Below are 10,966 nucleotides of genomic sequence, written 5' to 3' on the forward strand. Positions count from 1 at the left end.
GCAAACATCAAATACACATATGTATAAAAACAAAACAATATTAGAAGTAGAAATAGGCCAGGGGTTAAACCTTAGAGAAAATGTTGATCTTTCTGGCGCTGACGGACAGCGGCCATGACGTCACGGTTTTTCCTGCATTATTTTACATGAATGGACGTCCACTGACGCTGAACTGCTGAGTCAGCCAATGCCATCGAGCCGCTCCAATTCTGACCAATCAGCGGTCTAGCAACAACCACGTGGCTCGACTTCGAGCTAATCAGAGAGAAGGAAGGTGTGACGCACTTCCGCCAGCTGTTCTTGTTTTGCTGCTGCTACTCCGCAACCACCGAACCCCCGAACTCCGAGCAGGACCGGAGCCCCGCCTGGACGGTTCCTCCGCCGCTCCCGCGTCTCTCCCCGTTAAGCCGCATTGGAGTCCACATCGAGGACGGAAGTGAAGCCGGTCCCGGGCTTCCAGACGGGTGCGGAGGGGAGGGGGGAGGTCGCTGGAAGCCTAAATTATGGAGGCGGCGGAAGGCGCGGGCGCCACCGGCGAAGCGGACGAGCCGCGGCCCCGGTTCGGATGCGCTTCCTTCAACCAAGACTCCACGTAAGAACCGGGACGCGGGGCGATCAGCTGCCGGGGGGAGCGGGCCAGGTCCTCCGAAAACGCGCGAGCCCCTTCAGCAGACACAAGCCGTTCATGACGTCACGGTGCAGCGTTCCGCGTCATCCTGCAGCACAGCCACCAGTAACGCTGTGACTGCTGGCGCTCTGGAACGGGTTAAAGCCAGCAGCCCTACAGGAAGTGAATCTGGAGCCAGGCCAGTTCACCGAGTGACCACAAGGTGGCTGCTGACGCAAGCAAGTCAGTGAAATGACAAGCTGACAACCACAGGCGGTCACTTTGTGGGGGTGGGGGTGGGGGGGGGTGTTCTCTCTTTGACTGTATATGGTAACTGGACTGAATGCCCCCCCCCCCCCAGGCGTTCCAAACAGGAAGTGGCTCCAAGAAGCCAGAAATCCAGATGTCTATACAGAAACGGTTCCTCAGTCGTTCTATTGGTCAGAATAAATATTCTTACTCTGCAACATCTTTGTTACATCTTTTTGCTAATATAATTTATAATTTTTTATAATTTATAATAATATTTTTGGTTTAGCACAAGTTGTTACAGTTATACACTGACCAATCAGATGCCTCAATAAAAGTAAGCGGTCTCACATCAATTGTTCAGTGCTTGACTGAACAATTGATGCCTTCCACTGAAAGCAGGCTCAGATTGTCCTGAGCCTGCTTTCAGTGGAAGGGGCGTGGCCTTCTAACAGCTCACTACTGATAGGACTAAGACAGACCAATCACAGGGCACTAAGACGTCTGGTTCCAACACGGCGTCAGACTTGTCGCTGAAAAACGGCGACTGAACTGACGTCCATTGGTTGGAACTGGAAGTTGGTCGTTTTTCTACGGGTGATGTCACACTCGCTCAGTCCAGTTCTCACTTACAGTCAATGGTTGCTCCGCACCATCAGTCCCGCCCACAATATCTGGCGTCTTGAGGGTTTTTGGCCGACGCTCACACTGCATCGTTAAGGTTTTCTCTGAAACATTAACCCCTGCAATTAATTATTCATTCATTTGATATATTTTTTTAATCTAACCTAATATTGGCCCTGAGACAGACTGGCCACCTGTCCAGGACGTCCCCCGCCTTCGCCCACGAGTGGCTGGGATAGGCTCCAGCAACCCGTGACCCCAAAGGGACAAAGCGGATTAGAAGATGAATGAATGAATCATTTACTGAAAAGCCTCATTTTGAGGTATTTTCATTTAAATGTTTGACATTGTGGCGCAATAAAACATAAAACTCAAAAAGTGGACAACTTGTCAGGCGTTTTCATTTACTTATGAGATTATAGGTATAGATCAATAATGAGATTAATGTAGTTAGAAAAAAATAGCATGCTAATTTGTCTGTAATTAAATGAGATTGATGTGACACCCCTAGTTGTATGATAGGTCCACTCTTCAATGTCTGCTGATGGTAAAAGTGTGTGTGTGTGTGCGTGTGTGTGTGTGTGTGTGTGTGTGTGTGTGTTGCAGGTCGCTAGCTTTGGGAACAAGGACAGGCTACAAGATTTTTTCCCTTTCTTCTGTAGAACAGCTGGAGTGCATCTACCAGAACGGTCAGTATTCTGACTCACATCATTCCTGCATTTCTCTACTCGCTGCAGATCTGTGCACGTGGTCAAAAAGAAGCTGCTTTCTTCTCACGAGCTCCTCCTTTCCCTAAAACATTTAGTTTTTTTTTACTTGTTCACTTCAGGCTTCATTTTTGCTCTGCAGAATCCAGTGAGACCGTGACTGATGTCAGAAATGTTCCCACGGTGTGTTTGTGTTTCACGGAGCCCTGCAGGTGTCTGTTGTTACAAAGAAGGAAATCTGATCAACCATGCGCACGGATGACTGAACCGTCTCCTGACGGTGGTTTTTGAAGCCGTTCCTCCTCCTCGTTCTGGTCTTTCTGCAGGTTCTTGAATCTTTCTGATGATCCGCTGAAGCTCTCTGTCGTCTCTTTGCCTGCTGCATCTCCTGCCACATGTTGGCCTCAGACTTTCCGTTGATCTGCTCGGACACGGCGCTCTGTGAACAGCCAGCCTCCTCAGCGATGAACTTTAGTGGCTCACCAAGACTGTGGAGGGGTCCATGATGGTCTTCTGGATGGTTGTCAGGTGAATTCTACAGGTAGAAGCACGGCTGTGCCACGGGCTCCTCAGCGTCTCCAATCGTTGCTAACTTGTACTTGGAGAAGCAAGGCCGCCGCTCCTTCCTTCTCACTAGTTCAGGTGTGTAGATGACAAAGATTGAAACCAAGAGGTGCAGTCATCAGAGGTGAAGAAGGGAACCTGCAGGATTTCATGCTTTTTATTGGACTCTCCACCCACTCCGTCACAAACCGAGTCAAATGAATCCCCACCTCAACAGAAGCCAGGAAAAAGGTTCATCTCAATACAACTCTGAAAACTTGTGGCCGTCCCAAACGAGATCCTCTGACATCATGAAGAACACGGAGGAAGACTCCCAGGACAAAGACAGGGTCCTTCTGAGAAACGTAGAATTATTGCCAAACATGACATCCAAACACATCTGAACCTATTGGAGAACTCTTGAAGACGTTTACATTTAGTGAGTGCAAACTTCCCAACTGTCTTTGGGGCTCCACAGACTGCCAAAGGGTCCTGTGAGGGGTCCCAGCAGGTATGGAGGTGCAGGCTGTTGTCTGATGAATGGGGATTGTGGCTATGTGATCCAGAAGAGAACTGCAGGTCATTCAGTCCACGTCACCGCAGGCTGTGGGTTTTACAGGCTGCATGCTCAGACAGGGCTGGACCTGCCAGAAGAACAGCCACGCAATGCATGTTGGGGGTTATGGCACCAAGGTTGCAAGCCTAGAAGATGGTTTGCCTGAAACCATGCTAGAGCTGGAACATTTCACCATCAGATGTTTTCCCACCGACTCGATTTTAATTTAGACATTTTTTAACTTGTCCTGCAACAGCTGAGCAAACAGATCAGAGCTGAAGACCTCTAGGTAGGAGGTCCTGGATCTTCTGACACATGAGGTGTATATTTGGATAAACCTCTTCTGGATTCGAGGCTAACCTTTATTTTAAAGACCGCCTTTCCTTTGTTCAGTTTCCTGTTGACGAGCTGTGTCAGAAACGGTTACATCTGCTCTGAGACACAGCGCCGCCTTCAACCTGCTGCTGCGGTCATCCGGTGGCATCTTTGTCGGCGTCAGCTCTGAGGAAGCGTTCCCGGACCAAAGTTTGTCTGTTCTCTGCTCTTCACCAGCAGAGGTTCCTGACGTCTTCATCGCGGAGCGTCTGTTCTCCAGCAGTCTGGTGGTGGTGGTGAGCCGTGCCGTGCCTCAGCGCATGACTATCTACCACTTCAAAAAGGGAACAGAGATCTGCAGCTACAGCTATTCCAGCAACATCCTGGCTGTGAAGCTCAACAGACAGGTGATCTTCACTGTTCCCTGAGCCCGGATCACTGTGGGGTTCTCCACATTTGATCCAAAGATGAATCTTGACTGAACACCTTCAATTCTGTGGACATCTTCTCCCAGGGACACAGGGAGGCCTTTCTGCTGTCCTCATCATGAGTGTTGGCAGAAGCCTCATATTGAACGCCTCACTTCCTTCTGCTTTTGTCCCAACATCTTTGGTGGCTGTTTTCAGTGGTTGGTGGTGTGCCTTGAAGAATCCATTTACATTCACAACATCAAAGACATGAAGCTGATCCAGACTCTGCTCAACGTGCCGCCAAACCCCTCAGGTAAAAACTCTGCCTGCAATCATCACATGGAGGCTCAAACAGGAAGTTCTGCCAAACTTTACCTCCCCACATGAAGAGTTTGCATGTAGATGTGCCCCCCCCAAGAAAAAAAGAATAAAAAGAAAAAGTGTAAATGTTGGCATGTGTTAAAATCTGTCCAAGTGAATACTGGATTCTGATTGGCTGTAGGGTGCCCATTAAAAAGTGATAATGCACACCTAAAAAGTAGTTCCGGTCACACGGCCTAAATGGCCTGAACACCAGTTGGTAACCATGGCAACATAACCTTGGAACATAGGTGGACAGACGTTATCCCACAGTAGAAAAGAACTGTGTCACGTTTCACCATCAACTATGTTGACTTTCATTTGAAATAGTTTGTTGTCTTTATGCCTTGTTGCTCTTCTATTACCTTATTACCTTAATGTTTATAAATATTTTTATTATTAATTAGTGAAATGAGTAGTTTGGTTGTTGATCTACGTTGAATAATCCAGAGTTAGTGGTGGATGTGTCTTCAATCAAAGGCATCCAGGAAACTGCTTGTAGACTTTACTTTTCAAAACAAACTTCATCTTCATCGTCTGGATAAAAACAAGCGGCAGGAGGTGAACCTTTAATGATGTAATGATGGTTTGGATGACTGAACATGACGCTCAACAGATATTTCACTGTCCTATACGGCGGCAGAGTGAGGTCGTTACCATGACAACGAATCGCACCGTGTGTCAAGTAGTCCACTTTTTGGGAGAGACGATTTAAACCTAAAAAATAACAAGATTAAAGCGCAGATATTTGGTTTATTTCTTTCTTAAATGACGATGGCATGAACAGGAAAATGGCCTTTGAGTCGTCCACTATAGGAAATTCATGGGCGTTGCAGAAGCAACCGTTCTCCACTTCACGCCTCCGTGTCATCCATTCATTTCTGATAATGGACGCCTTCCTTATTTTGTCGTGAACCTTCCCTCAGAGGTGACTCTGCACATCAACAGCCTGTTCTTCTGCAGGTCTCTGCGCTCTCTCCATCAATAATTCCAACTCCTTCCTGGCATACCCCGGCAGTGCCACGACTGGAGAGATTGTGGTGTACGGTGCCAACACTCTGGTGAGGGTCTCTTCATCCCAGATGTCTGTGTTTCATCAGTAGAGAAAACTTGTTCTAAACTCTGTTGAAGTTAAACCGTGAAATCCAGTTTGAGTCCAGTTTGAGTCCAGTTCCAAAGGGAATGGGTTGTTCTTCATGAGACACCGACCAACAGAGAACACGTCCGTTCTGCCGCTCCTGTACTGCAGAATTTTCCTCACACCTTTTAAAACCTGATGGGTAAAATAACAACAGCCTTTTTCTAGCTATTACTCTGATTTTCACATCATTTTTCCTGACTCCTAATGAGGCTGCAGCATTGATGCTACCTTCTGCTAAAATATATAAAACAACTGGATTCTGCTACTTTAACTCTGCTGGTCAGATTCCAACTGACTGTGTTCCACGTTCTGCCCAGGCGTCATCTGTTGGTCACCTGTACAGGCTCTTATTATAGAACAGCTCAACAGCTGGTTTATTGAAATGATCTGGATTGCATTGGATTCTGACATCTGTAAGGATTGTGGCCACGTTGGATGTTTCCTGCTTTTGGTTTCTTAACGGAGCCACACGTTGGGATGTGCCGTGAAAACAGTGGGATGCCTCGCAGGTCCGTCTGTCCCTCAGCAGCAGCAGCGTAAGCGTTTCCTGTCCATGTTGTCCTTTCAGAGCACAGTGACGGTGATCTCTGCCCACGATGCTCCTCTGGCAGCTTTGACCTTCAACACCTCAGCCAATAAACTCGCCAGTGCTTCAGAGAGGGTAAGAACGGCTTTCCCCACCCCGTCTGCTCCGGAGCAGAACTCCTTTAAAACATGACAGCGGTTCAGACACGGCTAAAGGTAAAACCCGGCGCTCCAGTGTCCAAAGTGACAGTCGGTCTCCACAGGGTACCGTCATCCGAGTCTTCTCCATTCCTGAAGGCCTCCGTCTCTTTGAGTTTCGCCGAGGCTTGAAGAGGTAAAAGAGCTCGTCTGCGCAGCCGGCTGAGTGACGGTGGTTAGTGGAACCACGTGAAGCATCCAACGTGTGTGTGTGTGTGTGTGTGTGTGTACAGGTATGTCAGCATCCGGTCTCTGTCCTTCAGTCCGGATGCTCTCTTCCTCTGCGCCTCCAGCAACACTGAGACTGTTCACGTCTTCAGGCTGGAGCAGCTGGAACCGACGTGAGAGAACGTTTAGCTCCCGTCTCTATGGTTACCGTTAACATTTTACTCCTCGTTTTTCTGAATTTACTTTTTCTTTTTGCGTGTCTATAGCGCTCTCTACCATCATATTTAAAATAGAGATGTTTGTTTTGCCTTCAGGGACCCCCCCACCCCCCCGCATGTGCTGTGGGTTTAACAGTGTGGATAAAACTAAATCAAAGACTGAACTGAAGGGAGAGAAGCCTCCCCCCATGGGAGCAGCGCTAGATGACAGTCTGTAGATCTCTGTGAGGTTCAGATGTTTGGAATCAGATGAGCGGAAACGGCAGCGGCTTCGTGTGATGCCGCTGCGGCGCTCCACCCTTCACCTGCACCTCCACGTGTCGTCATGTCTGCAGGGAGGGGGCGGAGCCCGCCACCTGGACCTCATACGTGGGAAGGATGCTCTCAGCAGCCAGCAGCTACCTTCCCGCTCAGGTGTGTGACGCCATGAGCCAGGACCGCGCCTTCGCCACCGTTCACCTCACGCCATCCGCTCACAGCAGCGTCTGCAGCTTGGTCAGGTGAGCGAGGGAGGAAATCGCAGACGGCGGTAAAACCTGCCACCAACACCTGCCCTTCCTGCAGGAGAGAGCATGAGAATCAGGCGGCTAAAACTGGGTTTGGGTTTTCAGCATCCAGAAGCTTCTGCAGCTGCTGGTGGTCACGGCTGACGGCCAGCTCTGCGTCTTTAACGTGGATCTGCAGGATGGCGGCGAGTGCGAGCTGCTCTTCAAACACAGGTGAGCTTTCTCCTCCCAGGCAGACAGACAGTTGGGGAAGGACTTCAGACTTCAGATGTTTTTGTCACAAGCAGCTTCATATTTGGTGGAACTCTGTAACAGCTGAGCTGTGGCCTCCTTGTGTTTCCTGCCTCAGCCTCTTTGACGACCACGGCAGCACAGCGAAGAGCAGAGAGTCCGCAGACTCAGAACAGACTGTGTGCCCCCCCTCATACGCTGCGACCGCCGCCTTACCCGCCTCCCGGCCCGTCACTGCGACCCTCACCGGTCAGTCCATAGCTCTGGTGACCCTGACGTCAAATCTGCTGATTTCTTTATTGTTTGATGCTTTAAATGTTAATCATGTTCAGTATTTTTTTCCTTAAGTGGTCTGCTTCATCGGTTAATGTTCCTCTCTATGAATCGGACCCGTTCAAGATGAGATCCACCAAAGTTCTGTCATTCATCTCAGGCGCCTTCAGAGAGCTGAGAGAGTCTAAATGTTTCCAACAGCCTGAAGTCGAAGGTGGACTTTGTCTGAATACAACTCAATCCAATGGTTAGCATACAAGTAAAACACCAACGATGTGAAAAGAAAACCTGGCTCACCAGCTGCTCCTGTTCATCCAAGACAACTGAAAAAAACTTTTTGAATCAAATCTGATCAGCTCCATTTCCCTATTTCCCAACAACATGTGTTTTGTGTCTGTTGTGGGCTCACAGCAGATCTGCTCCAAACATCTGACCTCCTTCTTCTCTCAGGTTACTCTGAGGACAGCGGGGCAAAGAGGGGGGAGGTCATCCCCGAGCACGAGTTCGCCTCTGGACCCGTGCGTCTGGACGACGAGAACGAGTTTCCTCCTGTGAGCATCCAGAGGTGTCAGGCTGGTCCTTCCCTGGGGGGGCTTTTCTCCGTGACACGAGCAGATCCGGGAAAAGCCTCTTCGGAGCGGCGTAGGAGGCGGCTCTCCTCTCATCTGCTGGAAGAAGAAACGTTTTCTTCTTCCAGCAGATGAGAGGAGCCGCTGACCGACTGACGGGCCTGGGGGTGAGGAGGAGAGAACTCACCAGGGTCTTCTTCTGTCCAGATAAAGGTGTGCCGTGACGGAGCCGCCGGCTGCAGGGGGGGGCCCTTGTGATCACGGAGGAGCGCCGACGGACAACCGGTGCATCCGACGCATCAGCCGTTACCGACGGGAAGAGAAGACCTGAACCTCAGAGTGAGACGTGGAAGCAACCTCCTGAAGAAACGGTCCGGGCCGAGAGAAAGAGCGGCTCCGGCGGCGCTCTGCTCGTCTTCTGCCTCCTCCTCGCTCGCTCTGGAGCTTCAGAAAGCCGCGCGTGAGCCGGGAATCCTCCGGTCGCTGACCTTCCTCTGGAAGTCAGCGTGCATGCAGGGGACGACATTTAACCACAGGTTTCATATATTGGACACATTTTATGAACAGCTGTAGCAACATTTTAGTTTGAATGCCTCTCACTGAGAGTTTAAGTCGGCAATGTGACATTTAAGGACATTTAAGGAGGATGTTCCCAATAATCTGTAAAGGAATTTTACTACATGTAGCCCAAGTGAACAAAATAAACTCAGAAAAAGGAATGTGTCAGAGTTTGTGATGATGCAGCTGCAGGCCTGTGTGTCCTTCAGTTTTTGGAAATTGCAGCTGGGAAGCTGTGAGCTACTGAGATGCTCCATCTGGGAGGAAGTCCCAGCTGCACATGTCTGCATGTGAGGAGCATGCAGACACACAGAGGACACCTGTGGACACGCGTGTGAAAACCAAACACGCCATAAACAGGAACATGACCTGACTCTGCATCGGTGGACATTCTCCGGAGTTGAGGCCGTGTCTGACAGCTGCTGCGTACATTTGATGCATGTTCCACGTGTACAAAGTCCGTCTTTCATGGTCCATGCGTGAGGAACCTCATTCCTAAGTGTGTTCGCCGATGTGCTCAGACGTCCGTCGAGGGTTTTAGCCGACGCGTCTTTGCGTGAACTCAGCTTTGAAATGTTCAAAACTTTTGGTCAGTTGAGAATTTCACAGTTTCAGCGTATTATATGTAGTTTATACACAATTGTTGTATAAGTAGTAGATAATTGTGTGTGAAAGGGTTAAACAGACTTTTTAGTGAATGACGCTAACTTCCTATTGAAATACCAAAATCAGAAATAATATTTTTGTTACCTGCAGTTAAAATTCAACAACTAAAAAACAATGAGATCAAATGAAAGGCGGAGCTACGTTTCTGTTGTAACAATCTCTTGATTTGTTTATCCAAAAAGAACTGAAAGGAGACTTGAGAAGATGTTCTTCAGGATGTTTCTTGCAGCAGAAACTCTTTTCTTAACCCTTGGTCTATCCTAGGCACTTTAACATTGGGAGTGGGGTCATCTAGACCCACTAGACAGTGCTCTAAACCTTTTTTCTTCAATGATTTGTGATCTTCACTGGTGTCCATGGATTACATGAAATCTTTCCACCTTTATCCACCTTTGTCATGGTAGGGAGAACACGTCAATGGAAGGGGGGGGGGTCATAGGATAGGACAAGGGTTAAACTGTTTAGATGATCCAGCTGTTGCTCATGTTCCTCATTTACTGCCAAATGTGACAGATTGTCGCCCGGTAGCTAAACGTCCTCCTAATGATGACAGAGAGGAGGCCAGCTGATGGAATGATCCCACAGACTGACGGCCTCTGAGGAAATGCAGGAAAAGACGGTGGAACAAAGTCCCTGCAGAACCGCCAGGACCCGATAACATCTGACAAGAACCGATTACACAAAGAGATTTAGGGCAACAGGTGGAACTGCTGGATACTGCACTCAAAAAAAGCAAATTACCGGCCAATAAACTTCACGAAAATGTAACTTGTCATTTCAACCAGAAAATGTTATGTTTGTAAATCATACGTGAATGAATCATGTTGATTGTACATAAAAATAATCAGTTTAATTGTTACTCATTTCAATCATGTTGATCCAACATGACACCATTAAATTGGATCATGGCTGTAGAAAACCTCACGATAGCACGACATTATGTGAGATTCCTCAACTCCACCTGGCTGCGGCCTGAGGAACGCTAGACGTCCCAGAACGCCTCAATGCTGCAGAATGTTGACCCCGCCCACATTGAGCCCTCGTCTTCTTCTTTGCATTTTACAAGTTTCTGTGTGCAATATTACCACCTATAGGGAAGTTAAGGAGGGGATAGTCTCATTTTGTTGAACCAACATCTTTCAAATTAGTTACAGCACTCTAAGAGGAGTATTTGGGCTGCAGTTGGAAAGATTTTTTTGAATTTGAATTTGAAATGGTTTATTTCAAGCAATTCAGTAGAAATAATACACAACAGCAATATAATCATCAGTTATACATTCATACAGTAACTAATCAAACTTAGGATAATTAGACATGTTAATAAATATTGCTTGAAAGGGAGTGGAAGGAAGCGAATTTATATAATCCCACCCCGTTATACTATAACCATTTTATTACATGATTTATCAATATCCGGTTCCCAGTTTTAATCAGACAGAATTAAAAATCATAAGATATCTATAAAGCACATGACAAAGATGAATTACTTAAGTATTACGTCAAAAATAACTATTTTAGAAATCAACATGGCAAATGCAGATC

At 47.8% G+C, this 10,966-nt stretch overlaps 1 protein-coding gene across 3 annotated transcripts; it reads left to right on the forward strand.

Annotated features, from left to right (window-relative positions):
* Window positions 1-264: 264 nt before the first annotated feature.
* Window positions 265-8,919, forward strand: LOC101159269 (WD repeat domain phosphoinositide-interacting protein 1). 3 transcript variants are annotated; one of them, XM_004071898.3, is made up of 13 exons: window positions 268-592; window positions 2,087-2,169; window positions 3,839-4,008; window positions 4,228-4,324; window positions 5,335-5,432; window positions 6,081-6,173; window positions 6,301-6,371; window positions 6,469-6,576; window positions 6,957-7,121; window positions 7,233-7,340; window positions 7,477-7,607; window positions 8,082-8,182; window positions 8,408-8,919. In XM_004071898.3, exons 1-13 carry the CDS (start codon window positions 504-506, stop codon window positions 8,456-8,458), a joined length of 1,365 nt encoding a protein of 454 aa, XP_004071946.1. In that variant the 5' UTR covers window positions 268-503; the 3' UTR covers window positions 8,459-8,919. The 3 variants fall into 3 exon arrangements, with proteins under 3 accessions (XP_011476978.1, XP_004071946.1, XP_011476977.1); XM_011478675.2 differs by having other exon boundaries at window positions 3,842-4,008; XM_011478676.3 differs by lacking the exon at window positions 8,082-8,182 and having other exon boundaries at window positions 265-592; window positions 8,408-8,638.
* Window positions 8,920-10,966: the final 2,047 nt, after the last annotated feature.

This window comes from Oryzias latipes, chromosome 8 (assembly GCF_002234675.1).
Source record: "Oryzias latipes chromosome 8, ASM223467v1".
Taxonomy (NCBI): domain Eukaryota; kingdom Metazoa; phylum Chordata; class Actinopteri; order Beloniformes; family Adrianichthyidae; genus Oryzias; species Oryzias latipes.

Excerpts from the sequence above, each read along its gene's own strand:
- LOC101159269 (XM_004071898.3), top strand. The coding sequence starts at position 504 with ATGGAGGCGGCGGAAGGCGCGGGCGCCACCGGCGAAGCGGACGAGCCG. Across the intron at positions 6,174-6,300 it reads TCGCCAGTGCTTCAGAGAGG|GGTACCGTCATCCGAGTCTT; the intron begins GTAAGAACGGCT and ends CGGTCTCCACAG. Across the intron at positions 7,341-7,476 it reads GAGCTGCTCTTCAAACACAG|CCTCTTTGACGACCACGGCA; the intron begins GTGAGCTTTCTC and ends TTCCTGCCTCAG.